Here is a 20,158-nt window from a genome sequence, read left to right as displayed (position 1 = left end):
GTACAGGCCGTTTGTATAAAAACGGTCTCACTTTTTATTGTATTTTGTAAGATGAGATTTGGTTTTTTTTCTCAATGGGTTAAATATCTATTTTGGGGATATAGATGTACTTCTGACAAACCACCACCTTTAAAGAACCACTCCCTCTACTCCCTCCCCACACTCTCCCATCTGCACCAAGTGAGAGGAAATGAGTTTTCTGTGAGACTCCTCAGACTCACAGAAAGGAAACCACTTGAGGACCACAATTAAGGGAAGATCAATTTAAAGTTGACCCTAGGGTCTCCTTTTCCTAGGAAGTGGAAGTTTGTCGGCTTTACCCCACTTCAAAAATTCAGAATAGAGAATTTGAAAGTTGAGGAAACGATTTCAGCTATATTTTAGGATTACGGGGGCAGAGAAACTAGAGAGAAACCATTCAGGGGAGAGGAAAGTGAAGTAAGTGGCAGGAGAAGGAAGGCAGGAAGGGAAGAGCAGAGAGAACAAGAGAGCCAGAGTCGACCGCCGGCAAAATGGCGGTGGAAAGGAGCCACCAACAGTCACTGGTTTTTGTGAGGCCCTATTGGAACTTTTCAAAAACTCATCAAAAGGCTGGGATCTCCATGACCAGCTGGAGAGTTCCAACTCCTTTCTCTTTATTTAGTCCTGCACTTGCCTCTGATCCCTTTCCTGCACGTGTCAGCCAAGGCAGGGACAGCAAACAGTGCTCATGAGCATGGCGCCTAGATGTAACTGCCAGCGATGAAATGCGGCGGAAAGCCTGTTATCAGTGAACTTCAGCAAACAGCATAGCTCCTGCCAGCACAGCAGAGGGCCAGGCAGCCAAGGAGCTGTTAAGATCTTGAGTCTGCTTCACTGTGAAAGGAGAAGATACACAACAATGTTAGGGAATGCAGGAGGTGTGGCTGGAGGGGGCAGTCAGGAGGGACACGGGGCAATGGGACACACAGGCACGTTGGGAGACCAGCTGGGGGCTTTGGGAGCAGTGACAGTAGGAATAGGACGTATTTTTTTTCTTCTCAGCCATGGAAGTCTCAAGTAAGTTAGGGGGGGAATAGAGCTAGGAAGGGGTTATTGTCTCACCTTCATGTCGCTACACGAAAGGAGGGAAAGCTACAGGTGCCATCAGTGTAAACATCCTAACAGGCCTCTTTAGACGAGTGACTCCTCCTACCTACTTGGCTCTCTTTCCTTCCCCTCCTGAACCTCTCCTCCTGCTTCCCTGGAAGAGATTTAGGAGAACAACAAACAGATCAGAGCCAGAGATCCCCCCCGAAAGAATGCAGGGTCTTAATCGGTCACAGGAGGCCCAGCACAATGGGGGGAGAAGTGGCCTGGAAACCCAGCACAGTCCAACCCTCCTCTGACTTGCAGACACTAGAGCCCAGCCTTCTGCCGCCCCTCGTCTTCTGACCACTTTCCCTCAGCTTGAGTCATCTTTGCCGTTGACACGCATCCTCTGTCATTATATGCATTGCTCTGCAGTCTGCGTGTGACATGCTGTGTTTCCATACTGTGTCCTCTTCCCTGCCCGACTGCCAGACCACCCTTTGAAGGAGAATCAAGACCCATTAGGCCCCCTCAGGGCTTTCGGTTCATGCATCTACCACAGTGAGGACACTCTGTCCACGTGAACAAGTACTTCCTTCCCTTGTAAACACCCACGATAGTGTCAGGGGTGCCCAACACGTGTGTGCCTCTCTCCTGAGCTCCTCCGTAGCACTGGGTGCAAGAAAACAGGGTCTGATTGATTATCCTTTCAACTTTTGACCTGAAATACTTAGGGGGGAAGTATTGCCTAGATCACGCCATTCATAAAATGGCGGCATATCACCCATTCCTTGGCAATTGATTCAGAAATGACTCCTTACCCCTGCAATTTGTCTTGTCAGTATTTCACAATTGTGAAAGCAAAGGTTAGCCACAAGAACATGGTATTTATTTCATGATGTATTTCCATTCAGGATCCCAGTGGTAATCACACTCCTCCTCAGTTGTCTCCATCACTTAGCCAAAGCACTTACACCACTGGTGGCTCCCTAGACGTTCCTCACATTATCATGCAGGGCGATGCAAGGAGGAGAAGAAATGAAAACTACTTTGATGATATTCCCCGATCAAAACTGGAGAGGCAGATGGCCCAGGTAAGGTGTTAAAAGCCTCTGTGATGTTTTTACCTTTCCCCCATAGCAAGGTAATGCATCCTGATATCGAGCACTAGCTGAACGGTGTGCGGACGCCTGTCGTCCACCCAACCGGAATGTTACCGTGTATGCCATGGCTTTCATTCCGCACTCGCTTGGACCAGACCGAAACAGACCTCCCCAGGAATGGAATGCACACACAGACCCTTGTTATCCGTTCTTAGGGGAGCAATCATCTGATCTTGTTGCACCTGGAAAGCCTTTGCGCCAAGGGGAATCATACCATGTACGAATCGAATCACGATGGAAGTGAATAACAAAAGTCTGGGTGATAAAACGTGAGTCGGTTAGATGATGGAGCAGTAGTCGGAGGGACATACTGACGCCTCATGGTGTCGTTAGCTTTCTCCCAAGTTAACGCCTTTGTACAGGGTTGCGTCGTCTCATAGTCTCACCTCCAGGAGTTGAAGGTCATGACGCTGCCTGACCCAGAGAACTGAAATAAAGAACCCTTTTCCATGGTTTCCGTAGAGAGGCCGGGGTCTAGCCTGCCCTCAGATGGCTGCTCAGAAACGTGAGGCGGCCGTAACCAAACAGCACAGCTGCTCTTAACACAGTCAGAGGGGCAGCTAGCGCTGCAGTTGTCTGAGAAGTCAAGATTTGGATTTGTTGACGACGACCGGCAGAATCGACTCTGCATCCTCCTCCCGGGTTCAGACTGGTGTGTTAAGAGGCTTCTCTCTGCCTCCCACACCTAAGATGAGAATCTTGAGGTGAAAATTCGACTGTAATTGCTCTGCTTTGCTTGTTAAATATCTTTCTTGTGGTGAGATTCTGTTTCGAAAAGCCTTTGGTAAACATTCTGTGCTGCGGCTCGTGAAAGAAAAAATGCGAAAAGAATGTTCTGGAAACCATGGCCATCCTGCCGGCAAATGCCCTGGAGAGAGAAAGAGAGAGAAAGAGAGAGAGAGAGAGAGAGAGAAGGAGGGTCTGGTGTATTGCAGCTCCTTCCAGCTCTCTCGATATTGAATTGTTCTCTGGGTTCTTTGTGCAGGGAATGGCGATGCTAGGATTACAGGCAACCTTTTTATTGAAGGGAGATGAAAATGCACGAGATACAAGTAATGAATAATCTTCCCTCTCACTCTTTTTAAACATTAGCTTTTAATCCTTACTTCTGTTTTCACTGGTGTTCCTTTAAAGAGTCTGAAAGCTTTTTCCCCAAGCTGTTCAGATATTTCCTGCAGCTTGTTAGTGTTTATGGATCCCATATCTGGTTAATGGCAGCATTTCAGTGACGTGGTTTGTTTTAACTTTGAGCCCTGAGGTCTTTGTGTGTTAGTGCACACTGGGTCCTTTCTGAAGCTTTCCCTTCCCTGGGTAGACGAGGATGCTTCATTCAAGAGCATTAGCGACTATTGGCTATGCCAACCTCAAAAACAGAGTCACCTATTTGAGATGCTCATATAATCTCTGAGATTTCTGCACATAGCACAGTTTTTTCAAAGAGGAAATTAATTACTCTTCTGCCTGCGTGTGAACACTCAGAGGTAACCTAGCAGGACTGCTCCCTTAACTTCTTTCATGAGATTCCTAAGCGAGGGCCAGTATTGAAAGCTCAGATGTTTTTCCTGTCCAGTCAGAAGGCGTCCCTTTCAGGAATGGTCTCACCTTGAAATCTGCATGAACTTGTATTTGGCCAGACGAGAAAGATCCAGAAGCAGAAGGAGGATGAGATGAGCGGGGTGGATGGGACATGGGGGGCCACAGAGGGCCTGTGTGAACGTGCTTATTTTCCTCATGTGTCCTGCTCACAATGATCGAATGCCAGGTGCAGACACGGACCAACCTGAGTGTATTAGACCTTTCTGAAATCCTGCCGCTCGATACAGCACTTTGGCTGCAGAGAAAATAGGAGTTGGCACTACAGGAATCTGATCAATAAGAAAAAAGGATTGTGGGATCGCGACTCTTTCAGTTGTGTTAATTGAAGTTGGTTGTTTTTTTTTATATATATATTTGTTTCTCTTGGGACTGTTTCCTAGTCTAGAAATGCCAAAAATTGTGGAGAAATGAATGTGGACCTTTTAAAAATAGTTTCAAAGCTCGAACCTGTCAAAATATGAAATACTCAGTGATTTGGTGTTTGAACAGTTTTATTTAAGTGCTTTTCTACTACTCAGCCCCTCAACTGATGCTTTTTCTTATCATTCCTTTTCTGGTCGTTTGTTATAATGATGTTTTAAATCCATTTGCTTTTTTAACAATCCTTCTTACCCTCTCTAGACCGCATTCTTCCCCGAGGTTATGTGCTTAGCCAATAAAATGGAGTCTTCCTAAAGGCTTGAATTAGAGATTAAAATTTCAGCAAGCAAGCAGCTAGTTACACCTCCTTCCAGCCAGGAGCTGGGGCCCTGAGTTTCCTTTCCAGGGTCTTTCTCCCAAGGGGCTTGCTTACATAGCATGGGCAAGGCTTGCCTAACCAGTCTGTTTCCCACCAAACAATAGAAGTCCATCTTCAGGCTTTCTTACGTAAAGGAAAGGAAAATGCAATTAAGAGAAAATCACCAGGCCAGATCCATGTTCTCAGAAACCACTGTCCATCAAGTGACAGAGGCCCCACCAGAGTGATCTGGAATTCTAGTCATAGGCCCAGAGATCTTGGTGGCAGCTGTAATTCATGGCAGTGTTGCCTTCTTAAGGTCTGCTCAATAGATGTTTGAAAGTGCTTTGCTTAACTTGGAAAACCAATGTGTAAAGTTAAATGTAGATAAATTTAATGTCCCCTCCGCTATTAAATTTGTTCATTGGCAAATGATTTTCAAAAGTAACACCAGAGTGATGTTTACTTGCGTTCAACTTCAACCAATGTGAAAAATACCTATTTGGGAATACAAAGGATTTTAGATGCTGTGGCTATTGCTTACTCGTATTCTGATATAAGCAATGTTCTGGCATCAAATTGTCTTAAATGAACATGTTATTCACAGAATTGAGTTCAGTACTGACAGCATTTTTTAACCCAGCAAACGTAATGATATAATCACATCTAAACAATGGGTTTCTGTCATGCTGAAAACATTGCTTTTCTAGCCTACAGTTCTAAATTGGACTCATTAGCCCAGAAGCTCTGAAGTGTTCCCACATTGACATACCTCTACTAAATGATTGTCGCACTCACATTTGTATAGTAACAACTTAGGGCTTTTAAATTTTCAAAGTACTTTCACATCTGTTACCTTATTTTAGTACAAACTATCCTGCACAACTACTCATGTACCTATTACACACGGCAGGTCAGCTTCTTAGTCCGAGTTCTGTAGAGATGGAAAAGCAAGTGAAAATGTGGAAAATAGATCAGAAAGGGGACAAATAATTTCCAGTATTTAGGGCCACCTCACAATCTTTAGAAATTCTCTTGAGTGATATTTGGAAGTCAGAATAATCTTAAAATGAATAATAGAGGCGCCTCGGTGGCTCCATCGATTGAGTGTTTGCCTTTGGCTCAGATCATGATCCCAGAGTCCTGGGATCATGTCCCACATTAGGCTCCCTACTCAGTGGGGAGCATGCTTCTCCCTCTCCCTCTGCCTGCCACTCCCCCTACTTGTGCATCTCTCTCATTCTCTCTTTCTGTCAAATAAATAAATAAAATCTTTAAAAAAAAAAGAATGATAAGGACGCCTGGGTCGCTTAGTGGTTCAGCGCCTGCCTTTGACCCAGGGCGTGATCCTGGAGTCCTGGGATCGAGTCCCACGTCGGGCTCCCTGCATGGAGCCTGCTTCTCTGTCCACCTGTGTCTCTGCCTCTCTCTCTCTCTCTCATAAATAAATAAAGTCATTTAAAAAAATAAAAATTAAAAAATGAATAATAAAGGAGAGTAATGGAGCTAATAAAGTTTAGGAACCACATTTTCCAAAGTTATAAAGAAAGGAAAAAGAGTTTCCCGATGTGAAACTTATCACCATTTATAGAAGTCCTGCATTTACAAAAAACACATATGGAAAAGTGAAATGATGCTCCCATTTTCACAAAAGAAAAAGGGCTCCCAAGTAGTAAGAGAAATACATATCTTTGCACAAATGTTAGCTTGACATTAATGAGGAAAATCCATAATGGAGAAGTCCTGGTGTTTTGAAGCCTCTCATCTAAATCAAAATATCAGTATTCAGGGTGATTACCTTATCTGATGCACGTAAATCTGAGAAATAGACATTATCCACATTTTGAAGACCAGGAGACTGAGAAACCACAAGTCTTGAGTGGTCCAGGTCACACAGCCAGAAGGAAATCAAATCAGAACTCGCCTGGGGGATTATGTAAGGCACTGCAAAGGCTTTGTGTGAATAGCACCCTGGTCAGTAGAAAGTTGATTCAGTTGAAAGCCTAATGTTTCTTGATCCAAACAGTATTACTTGCTAAGTACAAGTGATCACTTACTTCTTTATTTGACCTCATTTTACATATTTTAGTAGCTCTACAAATGTTTGTTCTTCTGTTGTCGTTAAAAGAAGAGAAACAGAAACGAAGTCAGGTGGAAGCTCTTCCAAATCCGTGTCTGGGAGCCTCTGTGCTTTATCTTATCTCACCTCCCCATCGGCCCATCCTGTACTCAAGGAAGCCTGGGGGGTGAGGGCATCACCCCAGGGCTGGCATATGGCAAAGCAGGGCCTCACACTCTGCCGACCCGACCACGGCCTGGCTCCTCTATGGCTCTCAGTACCCTGTGCTGTCTTGAATAATATAAATAAATATTTTTACATGATACACAACATTTTAATGACAGTTCAACAAATACAAACTTCCCAGGTGCTAGAATAGATTACACTCACGTAGGCTCAGCAAGCAGAGTGAGGATAAAATCACTAGTGGTTTAGTGGAGACTTACTGAATCAGCTCTTATGTTATCACCGTAAAACCCTTTAATGCAAAACTGTCGTGGTTATTTGTTAAGCCTTTCAGTGGAGACCCCTCTCTGTACGTGTGTCTAGGTAGAACTCTGCCTTTTACTCACGTTTGTGAAAGCTTTGCATGTGGGCACGAGCCTACGAGGCGGGCAGACAAGTTCTGGTGCATGTTTTCTGGAAATAGTGGCTTCTTCAGTTGGAGTTCTGATTTGGTTTCTTTGTGGCTGTTGTGACCTATAACAAGTCACGTGGTTTCTCTGACCTTCTGTTTTCGGGTATGGATGAGGCTAAAGCCTGCCTCTGGGATTTGTGTGTGTCAGACGAGATCATTTATGTGTAAGCATATTCTAAACTGTCAATCACTGTGTTGATACATCGATGCTAGGACTCTCAATTCAGACTGGTCGGTCACCTGTCAGTCCCTACTTCAGAGGTCCCTGGTTCATGATGGGGCCAGGTGACGCCAAAGATACTAGAAAAGTAAGTCTCACTCAGGTGGTTGTAATATTCCACAAAGACCATCTTTGTTGTTGTTCCAGTATTATCCATGCGTAGAATATATATGGACAATGGAAGTGGAATTTTGTTCTTTATTACTTTAGTTGTATAAATATGAAGGCTGCCAAGAATCATCTATCATGATGGAAAAGGGGTGTGTGCTGTGAGCACAAAGCCAGAAGAAGCAGAAGACAGATGGAATAGTTCTCTACAAATTCAGGCCACATTCAGGCCATTCCTTAATCGCTCCTTTGCATCACTACATTGTACACCTGAAACCAATACGTTAACTAACTGGAGTTTAAATAAAATACTTTTTTCAAAAGGTAGGTAGCAAAGAATATCTATAGTAATGGCGTGTGATTACTATTTTAACATGGCAGGGCAAAACATTAAGTGAGAAAGAGGTATTATTTTTTCCTTAAGTGAAATTTAGAACTTGCTTGAAATACACAGTACACAAAATCACTAGAAAGGCATGGGTATCTCAGGCCATAGGCAAATGCTTAGCCATCTTTGGGAAAGAAGGAAGATGGTCATTTATTCTTTCACGCTTTACCTGGAAGAGCAAGTCTGTTGTTTCCAGAAATTCTACCCACTGCTCTGGTATTATGGGAATTCACAGAACCAGCCTTCAGAAAACAGCACAACTATGCTCAAGGAACACCATTTAACAAAGCGATTTTTCCCTCAAACTAAGTTTTCTTATTACTGTGTTAGCACCAGATTTTTTTTAAATGCTCATAAGTTAATGGCAAGTTTGAGTTTAGATTTCTATCACCTAGCCACTGCTTGGAAAGGCTCATCCTGTCCGTGACTTCAAAATTTTCTTCCATGAAGGTCTAGAGAGCAACTCCTGATACTCAAGCACAGATAATACCTAACCCAAATGAAAGAAAGAAAGAAAGAAAGAAAGAAAGAAAGAAAGAAAGAAAGAAAGAAAGAAAGAAAGAAAGAAAGAAAGTTAAGAATAAACTCAGTAAGCTCTTCCATCAGGAGCTCCTGATTTGACAGCTTGTCAGGTTGACAAGCTGACACACCAGCTTCAGAGATAACTTGGGATGTTGATGATGATATCTGTGCCCTGTTTCGAGTCAAGAACTCTAGACCACCAGCCACCTATTCCCAAAGGCATCACACCAAGCAAAAGTGGAAAAGGTTGCTTCCATAATTGGAATTTAAACCCGATGTGTGTGCACTTTGTTTATTAATGTGGACAGATAATTGCCTCTTCTCAAAATATACACTGCTCTCCCCATGACAACGTTGGGGTTGGAAATTCCAATGTGATTAGCGTCTTTGGGGGAAACATTGGAGTGTTACTGTCGATCCTGTACATCAGTTTAAAAACAAAAATAATGGGAAGAAGTGGGAGGGAGAATCACTCCGATGGATTCGCTTTTTAGATTTTGATGCTCGTCTTACAAGTCTGTATTCTTTCATTCTCCGTCAAGTCCATCAGCAAGGCAAATTAGGCAATCAGGAGTTGGTTCTGACAGGTGCCAGTTCAGACCTAAACACCTTCATTTATTTTACTGCAGAAGTTTTGATGTCTCCTCCCTGTCTCCAGGTCCTGGTACTTAACCAAAGTGAATGTTCCCAATTAAAAACAGACCATGAATTTAAACACACACACACACACACGAGTATAAAAGATCCTAGTTTTGACTGAATAAATAAGAAACCTGACAGTATATAAAAACCCTATTTCAGTGGAATTGACCTCATGATATTTCCTGGTGCCTTCGGCTTGCTGACAGTGAGCAGCTTACAAAGGCACACCAGACTATTTTTCCACTTGTTAAATCTTTGGAATGTTTCTCATTATATTCAGTCCAGTTCTTGGGTCTGCAAGTCAGAGTTTTGGCTGTCATAATGTGACCTTGATAAATTTTCAAGGGTAGGAGAATTTGCTTATTCATTCTCTCTCTCTCTCTCTCTCTCTCTCTCTCTCTCTCTCTCTCTCTCTCTCTCTCTCTATCTTCTCCCACCCCTTCCTTTTCTTCTTCCAATGTAAAAAAAAAAATGCAGACAGGGTCTTTTAATGTCTGGAGGAAATAGGGCTATTTTTCTTCTCTCAGCTAATTCCGTTTGTATACGACTGAGGTAATACACCTGCAGGGACTCTTGTAGCTACATGCAAGTAACAGAAATCCAACTCAAGGTGTCTTAAAGTGAAAAAAGGGACGTGTGTTTGAATCATTCCACTGCAAAGTCCAGGGAGACATGGATCCGGGTGCTGCTATCATGTCTTGTTCTTTGGCTTCTCATGGTTCAGCTCTGCTCTCTGGGCTGGCTCTTCTCCTAAACAGGCTTTCTCTATATGGGGGAGTTTCAAATCCAGTTCCTGTTCAACAGGAAACTACAAGAAAGAGGGCTTATCCTTCCAAGAGTTCCCCCAAAAAAGTCCCAGGATTAAGGCCCACTTGTTCAGATCAGCCTGTTTTTTTGGATCACTTATCTGTCCAGAGCGAATTACGAAAGAGGGTGTGTGTGCGCACATATGTGATGTGATTAGCCAGACGTAGGTCATGTGCCTAGAGGGGATTTCAGCTTCTACCACATGCACCACACAGACTGAGGGGTGAGAAAGGAGCCCCTCACATGGCCAGAGTGCCGTGACCGGAGATGGGAATGGCTTCTCTGCGGGCAGTGCCAACAAAAAGTGGGTGCCTAAATAAACCCACTTTGACATTCTGAAAATGTCTGATAGAAAATTGTCGTATCACACAAGTATTGATTTCAGTGTTTCATGCCTAATTTAATGAGCTTTTTAAAAATACCGGATCTGAAGTCATGAGATCAAGGGTTTTAAAAAATCCCATCTCAGGTATCTATTACCTCCATAACCTTGAACCAGCCTTTCAGCCATTTGAAATCTTGGTGTTTTTCTTCCTAAAATGAAATTAATGCCCACTTCACATTATTTTTGTGAGGCACAAGTAAAGGAGTAGTTGTCCAAGTATTTTACATGCTCTAAAGCTTCATGTATGGGCTGTTTTATTAGAAAGTATCCATTATTTTGAGAAAACTTCTACACTATGCTTTTTCAACTAACAACTGGGCATAAATGCACTGTAAAGTAAAGCTCATCATATTTAACAATGTTTTATAAAACTATCTATCTTCCAGCTTCTAAACCTAAACTAATACCTCTCCACTAGTGTGGAAATCATAGTTCTTTGAAGAGAGTTCGAATACTATAAGAAGTTCCCATCTGTGTGTAACCCAGTTAGCACTGGAGCTCTTTGGCAAGGATTCATGGCTGATGCCCCTATTTAAATACTTTCAAATACTTTATGAGTTAACATACATCAAAATCTATCATTATATTTTATATTTAAAATTTTTTTTCTCTTATGGTGAAGTGTATGTTGGCAGTGTAGTAGCAAGGCCTGACTCTCCCTCCATCATTTTAAAATTCCCTGTAATAAGCACGCTGTAAATATATATAGACTAGATTATACAAAGTTATAGGCACCACAAAGCCACAGGTTTCTAGGACCCCAGATTAGAGACAAATTGGGATGTTCCCTCATCTCTTAGAAAAACTATCTACAGAGAGCCTGGGTGGCTCAGCAGTTGAGCATCTACTTTTGGCTCAGGGCGTGACCCTGGGGTTCTGGGATCGAGTCCCACATTGGGCTCCCTGCTTGAAGCCTGCTTCTCCCTCTGCCTGTGTCTCTGCCTCTCTCTGTGTCTCTCATGAATAAATAAGTAACATCTTTTTTAAAAAAAGAAAAGAAAAATTATCTGGAATAGTAGTATATCCCCCGCCTACTAGGTCTGGTAAATTAGCTCATCACCATTATTATTGGAGGCAGCACCAATTGATACAACGTATGAGGAGGAGAGGAAAGCAAGGAGGGTGTGCCGCTTACACAAGGCCACGTGGACTGTACGAAGTAGAGGCCCTGCGGAGGCGGGGAGAAGTCGGCTCCCCTCTGCCGGAGGTTCTCTCAGGCTACAGGGCATTCGAGTCTCCCCGTCGCCGCCAGCCGCCCCCCCAACCAGCGGGCCGCGGGCCCCAGGCATCCCGGCCGCTCGGCCTGTGGGTGCTCGCGCTTAACAACAGCAACACATTGTTTACTGCTGAGCGTTCTTCATGACAGTCTCCCAGCCTTTACCGGTGGCCACGGTCCACACCTCCCTCCTCAGCCCTCAGCCTGGGGTGTGTGACCTACTGCGGGGTTTTACCCTGACATCACCCCTTTCCAGCAAAAACAGCTCTATCAGGTTGTTCGCCCAATAATCCTCGTCTATCAGTGTCTTTTTAAGCTTGGTCAGCACTCCGTGTATCAGTGAGCCTCCCCAACCACATCATGCGCTGATTTAAAAAGCTTACTTCTGGGGGGCCCCGGGGGGCTCAGTGGGTTGAGCGTCTGTCTGCCTTAGCTCAGGTCATGATCTCTCGGTCCTGGGATCGAGTCCCGCATCGGGGCTACGTGGTCAGTGGGGAGTCTGCTTCTCCTTCTCCTTCTGCTTGTGTGCGCACTCTCTCTCTCTCTTTCCCTCTCTCATAAAGAAATATAATCTTAAAAAAAAAAAAAAAAAGCTTACTTCAAAAAAGCATGCCTTTCAAGTAATCTCTCCAACATGTTTAGTCCTGAGCAGACAGGACTAAGGAAGAAACTGCATCTCCTACCAGAGACCTGTTGGGTTGGCGTCACTTAAGATAATCATTCAACCAGACCTCGTTTTTCCATATTTTCTACACGGATGATATGGGGAAATAGTGGGGCCTCAACATTGGTGAATGGAACGGCCTCATCCAGTACTTCTTTTTTACCAGAGGCAGGAAGCAATGTTGAGCATCTAGTCAATAAATGGATTTAAATAAAGAAAATGACAGCCTCAGTTTTCAAGAAGGGAACATAATGTATAAAAAGATGTTACAGGCAAAGAACAGTATTACTCTGCAAAATCCAGCTCCTCTGCTGCAATTCATATTATTTTTTTTTAAAAGCTGATTGGCACATTTCTGAATGAGTTATTAATATTTCGGTGTTTTAATGGTTCTGAAAATGTATCAGTAATGGTGGCATCCAACGTTTGAAGTAGAACAAGTCAAACAGCCCAGATTGCAATAAACAGCGTGATACCAATTGGCTTAAATTCCCTGCAACGTCCGGAGAAAGTGGGGAGCTGTACAATACAATCTCAATTTCAGTGTCCCTTTTTCCTCTCTGATTCAGTTTTTCTGAAGAGATCTCACAAATAATCGTATGTCGTCATTTAGGGCTACAGCTGTCCTATTAGGGAACGCAGGTCATGTATTATCTCTACAAATGAACAACAGACATCGCATAGCCTGTACGTTCCCTCCTACTTGGGTAGCTGAGGGCTTATTTTGTGTGCTCTCAGTATTTGAATCTGTTAACAAGGAAGGAGGGAGTGAAAGAGGGAAACCTGCAAATTGGGACAGACCACAGGAATTGGTCACTGCAATCTGTCCCATGCCAGTGGACTTCTGATGGGCCCAAACGTGGCATTTCATTCTTCCTGCTTCTGCTAGATTGATTAATGCTCAATAGCAGATCACACAGACAGAACAACCAGAACCACCGGTGACCTGACTTATCACTTCCAGCAGGTGATCTGTCCAAGAATTTCCTCTCCAACACAGGGGAAGGCCATGATCCTCAAGGTTTGATAGCACTGCCCTTGAGCGAGGCAGAGAAATGACGGGTAACAGCATTTTCCTGAGGCCAGCATTCCCTGCAAATGAAATAGTCAGTCTGAAACTTTTATTAAAAAAGCCAGTGGCAAATATATAACTAAATAAAAATTAAAAGCAACCACCACCCAAAACCCTGAAGTTGAGACACTTGAGGGTGGTTGAAGAGGAGAATCACACACAGTTGTGCAAGTCACAGAGCTCCCGGGAGGGGAGAGGAGGACCATCCCTGTATCTGTGGCAGGAAGACGGGAGTGATCCAAGGCTGGACCCAGGCCTCTGGGCAACTCGGGAGAAACAGAGGTTTCTGATCTTCTGATTTCCAGGCAGCCTTTGGAAGAAGAGGCTGCAGGGCTGTCACTGCTGGAAGAAAAGACACTGGGGTGTTCAGGGCATTAATCCACGCCTGAACACAATCTCTTTGCCTCCATCTTTTGACAGATCTCATTTTAGTCTCTGCTCAAGGAGCCGCTGAGTCCACTGGCTGCTGACCGAGCCTCCCTTTGTTAGGGTGCTCTTTCTTCTTTTGCCTTTGAAGCTGTTTTGTTCACGCTTCAAGTTTGTTTTTGTTTTATTTTAGAAGCGCTGTCATCCAAGAAAAGGAATGGACTTCATTATACCTTTAGCTTTCACCCTGAACCTTTCCTCTTTCTTGTCGGATTCTTTCTGGTCCATTTCCGAACATCCTGAAGTGTAAGGGAATCATGACAAATACAGGGGAGAAACTGAGAAAAAGAACATTTTTTTCAGGGCTAGAACAAAGCAGAAAATTTCATCTCTGGTAGAATCTGACCAGAGGGCTCTATTCATACACGTTTCTTTATTAAACTAGCTGCACAGTGTTGTTGGCAGGACTCCTGGAAGGTTTTCAGAGCCTAATTGGTATTGGTAAGTGGATGGAGCTATTGTCAGCTCTCTCCATTCCGAGACCCGCCATCAGCCTCTGAATCCCAGTTTACTACTGGTCCTGACAGTGGGAAAGGGATTGCGTCTGTAGCAATATGCATTCCATAAACAGTCACTTTGCAACCCATGCCTTGAGCTCAAAAGATGCAGGATCTATCCTGGAATGATGTCAGGGTGCCAGGGAGACAGATTCTTGTGCTCTAAATTTTTTTTAAATGTTCAATTTCTGCTTGAAAGAATAATCCTTTTATAGTGTGGAAAACACAGACTGAAGTCGGCTATAATATGCCAGATGCTCAGGGAAGGCTTCTCTGAGAAGATGATGGTGGAGTAGAACCTGCAGGAAGTGAGGGAGCCCATCACACAGGAGCAGGAGGGAGAATATTTCAGGCAGAAGGGGAGGTAAATGCAGAGGTTCGAAGCAGGAGTGTGCTTTGCTGTCCAGAACCAAGTAAGCAAGAAGAATAGAAGGAGAGGAGGGCAGAGAGAGGAGGACAGGGATGGGTGCCAGAGGATGGACATGCTTGCAGGCTATCGTCAGGACTCTGGATCCTCCTGTGAGTGAGTTCAGGGGAGCAGAGTGGCCTGACGCAGCTTTCACCTCAAATAGATCATGGTGGCTATTTAATGGAAAATAAGCATGAAGGGGGCAAGGATGAAAGCAATGAAACCAGTTTGCAAGCTAATGGAATAATCCAAGTGAGAAAAGGTAGTGGCTTGGACCAGGCAGTGATAGGAGTGTGAGAAGAATTAGAAGTAGGTTCAACAGGACCTGCTGCTGGATTGGGTGAGAAATGTGAGCAAGAGGATGGCTCCCACTGGAAGAAGGGGGTTGCCGTTTGCCAAGACAAGAAGGCCTATGGGGAAGATTAAGTAAGCAGGAGCTTGGTTTGGGCATCTAATTTCAGGTAAAGATGCCTGTTAATCATCAAAGTAGAGGTGTCAAGAGGGCAGCTGGGTATCCAAGTGTGGAGCTGGGGAGCGATCCAGACTGGAGATACAAATTTGAGAGTCAGGACTGGGTGAGACCACCTCATGTAGCCAGAGAAGGGAAAGGGATTGAGGACTGATGGCTCCAGGGATCAGAGGATGACCACTCATACAAGCCAGCAAAAGAGGCCAAGAAATGGAAGAGAGTGATCAAGTCTGCCAGAGCTCAAGGAAAATGAAGAATCTGATTTGGCAGAGTGGAGGGTATAGAGAAAGGCAGTTTCTGTAGAATGGGCTCAGGTGAGTACAGAAAAAGGGAACATGGAGGCCACATAGGCACCCTCTGGGGCATTTTGTTGCTTGAAGATGAATAGAAATTGAGTAGGATCTCAAGAAGGATGTTGGGTCAAGGGAAGGAGTCTATTGTTAGTAGAAGGTGTTACAGCACCATCTGAGAATGTTCCAGTAACAAGAGAGGACATGGATGAGGATGAAGAGAGAATATATATTACAAACTACTGGATTGCTACCAGTTGAGCAGAAGAGGAGTCCACTTTTAGTAAGAAAACCTTGAAGATAGGTAATATGCTTTACACGTTGTCATTAGACTGGAACGCAGATGTGTTATATTTTCTGAACTGGATTCCTGGCGACCCAGGGTATGACACTGGGGATAAGAATGAGACACATGTTGTAGCTTAAGAAAACATTTCCAGCGTCAGGATAGAGGTCCAAAGATAACATGATAACACCTTCCCTTCCTCAAAGAAATTAATATTCAATTATTGACTACACCTCAGTTGTAAGACTACTATATCCTTCCCCAGTCGCCATTGATTTGGACTGCATGGTAATTCAGTTCAAGTAAACTAAGTCAGCCTGGAAATAAGCAAATGAAATTTGCAGAGGGATGTTTGACATCCCTTTTGTAGAATTGTCTCCAGGTTCTGTACAAGCCGGCCTTTAACACATTGGCGTGCTAATTACGGACTTTCCTTCTCTCTCCAACAAAGTGAGTAGCCCTTTGTCAGACTTGAGCAGGAAAAATGAGACCTGTTCTAACAGGAAGTCTACAAGGCTGATTTCTGGGACCTTTACCAGAAATGTGTCAGCAGTGACGTCATTGACCGAGATCTTGCACAACAAAGCGGACTAACCTCAAATGATAATGAATAGCGGGAATCCATGTTCTTGTAAGAGAAGCTCCAAACACATTCTGTGAGTCCACCGGTTCAGTAAATACATTTGACAGCCTTCTGTATTCTAGGTCCTAGAAGTTTAGCCGTGAAAAAGTTCCCTCTGATGAAGCTTAACGTGAGCTGCAGAACAACCTGACAACATAAGTAGGTCAAGAACTATTATTATTCTTTATTGATGAAGACATTCTGAAGCTTAATTAAACTTAGATTTAAATCACAGCTGTTCTAGGAATTTGGGCCCCAGATGAAATCTTATCACCAGTAATTTCTTTCCCAGAACTGTTCAAAACTCAGCACTTTGATGCAAGTTGTACCGTGAAATATTATCTTCATAAGTATAATGAAATTCCGTGGTGGAAACTCTTTTGCATTAAAAAAAAATTCCAGCACTCGGTCTAATAACCACGTGTCTAGAAGAAGAGCCATTTTATCTTACGAAGACACCAGTTATAGCTAATCCACCCGAAGTAACTGCTCTTTGAGCCTGATACGTTATTTACTGCCAACAGAATTACAGTGATGCCTGAAACGTCTCCACTTCTTCTACAATGTCCACAACTTAAACACCATTAGCTGCCTTTAATTCCAACCCTTTTTTAAAAAATCTGACTTCTTACCATTTGCGCTGAGTCAACTAATTGTTGGAACGTACAGAAGTTTTATTTTGTCTACATTGAGGACGTAGCTTACAAATGAAAATAGTTATTAGAACATCTTTAAAATGTACAGAAGCTACACACTCTCCTCCGTGTATGTGATCAGAGGTAGTTTTTTTCTTCGTTGAGAAAATTTTTATATGGATTAAAAAAAATAAACTGAGTGATGCATGAGACCCTCGCTTCCCTCCTTAACTCTCTCTGAGAGAGAAGTTGTTGGAAGGTAATATTCGTAGACCAGGGTGTTAGTGGGAAATTTCCTGTAGATGTTAAGTCCCGAACATTCTCCAGAGAAAGCTGTGGTTAATGCAGCCAGCTACCCCGCTGAGGCCTGAGCCAGGGGTGGTGACCCCAGCCAGGGTGAACCTGTCCCTGTGCAAGTAGAAGGCTGGTGTGGGAGAAGGGTGGGGAGCTGTGGGAGCCACTGAGGAGAGCGCTGGAGGGAAGGGGGAGGTGTCCCATGCCATCTAAGCCTGAGGAGAAGAGCTCTGAGAGGAAGGCTCAGCCAGGGCTGAGGGAGCCCAGCAGAAGGGAAACTGGCACCCCCTGCCACAGGCGGACTTGTGATGGGCAGATGGCCCGGCCTGAGCTGGAGAGGAGAGGGCTGGAGGGACGCGGCCAGGCCGCAGGAGGAGGCCGGGTGGTCCCCCTCCCCGTGTGTGCCATCCAAGGCATGGGTGGGCGTGGGCTCTAGGAGGCCTGAGGAGAGGTGGGAGGAAGTCAAGCCGGAGAGGTGTTTCTCACACAGCAAGTGTGTGCTGGGGGCCCATCCCCTAGTCCCCCAGGAGCCCCACCGGATACACAGTCGAGCCTGTGTGCGGCAGGTGGTGGCACCTGCTACAAGAGGACACGGAAGGCCGTGCTAGTGTCACCCTGAGAGGCCACGCAGGCGCCCGTGGATCCAGCCACAGCCCGAGAAGCAGAGGCCCCATCCTTGCCCGGGGAAGACCCCCTCCGCAACAGAGAGCGGGACGGAGGGAGGGCTGGGGGGCGTCCAAGATTCACCAGCCCACCCCCCAACTCCTAGCTGGAGAACCAAGGAGAGGGGGACAAGGTACAAATCCGGCCTTTTGTAACCACCAGGGGGCTTTTTAAGCCTCGAACCAGGCCTGGATACTGGGGTTCTGTACCAAATGTGGATTCTTAGTGACCCCAAGTGACCAGGAATTTCTGAGGCCTGTGCAGAATGTCAAGTGGCCTGGCGCCCACCGGGGACGGGAGGCCAGGCTGGCCCCTTTGGGAGTAACGATCGCAAAACAGTAAAGCTCTCGGGGGTCTAAACCCCGGTGGAGTCGAGACTGTTCCTCGCAGAACCGGTTCCATATAAGTGCAGATGCCCCTTGCCCGTTTGCCTGCTTTGCCTTTTCAGGGTCAGTACCGCGCTGGCCCCCCTTCCTGGCCATCCCGGTGGGCTGACCTGCTGTGACCCACTTATCCTTTTTGACACTCAGAGTCGTTATCTGTCGGACGACAAGCGGTTCTTGGCTGACTTCTATCGTTTAGAGTCTGTGAAAACCGGGGCTGCCCCGGGGGCCTTAGTCGGTTAGGTGGCTCCTGATCTCGGCTCAGGTCACAGCTCAGGGTTGGGGGACAGAGCCCCTCTGCAGGCTCAGCAGGGAGGCTGCCCGGGGTTTTCTCTCCCTCTCCCTGCACCCCTATTCCTGCTCTCTCTCTCCCAAATAAAAATAAATATTTTTAAAAACCAGTTCTGTGAAAGTCGTGAACGAATTAGCTCAGAAGTGTGGCTAAGAGCCCTGAAAGGTGACCCATCCCCACCACATGCCGGCTTGCACCCGTGAAGCTGGTCATCCCCCCAAGGCCCGGAGTTAGCGTGTTTAAATCAGAAGCAGCTACTGCAGGTGAGGCCGCAGGTGTGATGGGCAGAGGGCTCCGCCGGAGGGTCTAGGTCTGAAGGGTGGGACGAGAGCAGATCTGCGGTGGGGAAGCTACCACCAAGTGCAGGGAGGGAAGCAGAGGGAGAGCGGCGGGGTCTCCTGGGCTCGGCCCCCCAGAGATCTGACGTCCTGGACGGGTCGCCAGTTACCTAACAGTGTGTCCTCCACAGGCCACCCCAGTGACAACGGGAGGGATGGGGGGCAGGGGGGCCGGGATGCCGCCGCACCTGGGTGGAGAGGTGGCATCGTTCCGGGAGGGAGGCGGGAGGGAAACCGGCGAGCCGGGGTGCGTTTCCCCCCAATCCACTCGCTGACGCGATCGCTTCTCAGCCGCGTGGTGCGTCCGTTCCTTTCCCCCCGCACATCCTGGGTCGGCCGGCTCCTGATCTGGGATGATCTCGGTGCTCCCCGAGTACCGTCAGCCCTGCCGCTGCCCTTTCCTGTGATTCCGTTTCACCGTGTCTTCAGAGTGATGGAATTCGGGAGAAGACCCCCATAAAGAGAGCAAGCCAGGAGCGTCTTGGGTTTGTTGAGTGGCTCCTGCTGTCACTGCGGCGGGGGGCGGGAGGCACCTGGTACCTGGTGCAAAGCAGACCTGACGGTCTTTTCATGACTGTCCTTTGCTAGCTTGGCAGCGGCGTGGTACAAACTCCGGGTTTCGGAGCGGCCTCGTGAGGGGCTCCCCAGTGCTGCTCCCCAAAGGGTCTGCTCACTTAACAGATCCGGTGTCCCCCCTTCCCGCCGCTGACCGGCGGCCCGATGCCTCCCCCTTGCCAGGAACAGCTTTGCCCGGGAGAGCCCCGGGCCGACAAGGAGCCTCTAGGGCTATTGCCAGCGACGACCAAGTCGGGAAAGGCGTTTTATCGCACTCTTGCTTTTGGTCGTCGAGGACAAGAAGACAGAAATACTCTTCACTAAAGGCTTTTTCCAGCATCTCTCTTGAACTCCATGCAAATGCTTACCCTCTGAAATGAACGATATGAAGAGGGAAGGTGTTTCCACCGTCTCTGGCAAATGTAAAACAGTCTGCTTTCTTCCAAGATGTGAATTTATAGGTAATCTCCCTTGATATGAAACTAATGCATAAATGGTCTTCCCTGCCCCCCCCCCCAGCCCAGCCAACCCAAAATGCTTTAAGCAAAAGAATGAGTTGGAAGCCAGTTATTAAACCTGGGCATCCTAAAACATTTTTTTGAGCGTGTGTACATGTGCGTGTATGCGCGTGCGCGCACTTTGTGTGTGTGTGTGTGTGTGTGTGTGTGTATAAGAAATGTGATTCTTTGCTTTTTATTATTTTCCTCCTTCCTTGATGCTACCTTGGTAGCTGCCATGTTCTAAATATTGAC

At 45.8% G+C, this 20,158-nt stretch overlaps 1 protein-coding gene and 1 long non-coding RNA gene across 25 annotated transcripts in view; one reads left to right on the top strand and one right to left on the bottom strand.

Annotated features, from left to right (window-relative positions):
- Positions 1-20,158, top strand: part of ANKS1B (ankyrin repeat and sterile alpha motif domain containing 1B) — a 1,057,476-nt gene that overhangs the window by 976,582 nt on the left and 60,736 nt on the right. For 15 of the 23 annotated variants that reach the window (XM_038558744.1, XM_038558739.1, XM_038558738.1 and 12 more), the window contains one exon: positions 1,965-2,144. The exons of 3 other annotated variants lie outside the window; for them this stretch is intronic. In XM_038558744.1, the coding sequence (XP_038414672.1) occupies positions 1,965-2,144 (180 nt within the window). Of the gene's footprint in view, positions 1-1,964; positions 2,145-19,187; positions 19,868-20,158 lie in introns of those variants that run through there. 5 more of the 23 variants (XM_038558747.1, XM_038558746.1, XM_038558745.1 and 2 more) reach the window with 2 other exon arrangements.
- On the bottom strand, positions 85-19,266 carry LOC111090058. 2 transcript variants are annotated; one of them, XR_005370671.1, is made up of 4 exons: positions 19,040-19,266; positions 16,220-16,393; positions 1,084-1,222; positions 85-855 (listed from the first exon to the last, which is right to left on the bottom strand). It is a non-coding gene; the product is annotated as an uncharacterized LOC111090058 (long non-coding RNA). The 2 variants fall into 2 exon arrangements; XR_005370670.1 differs by lacking the exons at positions 85-855; positions 1,084-1,222 and adding an exon at positions 12,155-13,267 and having other exon boundaries at positions 19,040-19,171.

Source organism: Canis lupus, chromosome 15, assembly GCF_011100685.1.
Source record: "Canis lupus familiaris isolate Mischka breed German Shepherd chromosome 15, alternate assembly UU_Cfam_GSD_1.0, whole genome shotgun sequence".
Classification (NCBI taxonomy): domain Eukaryota; kingdom Metazoa; phylum Chordata; class Mammalia; order Carnivora; family Canidae; genus Canis; species Canis lupus.
The sequence above is the reverse complement of the archived record's forward strand: the minus strand, read 5'-3'. Positions and strand labels throughout refer to the sequence as shown.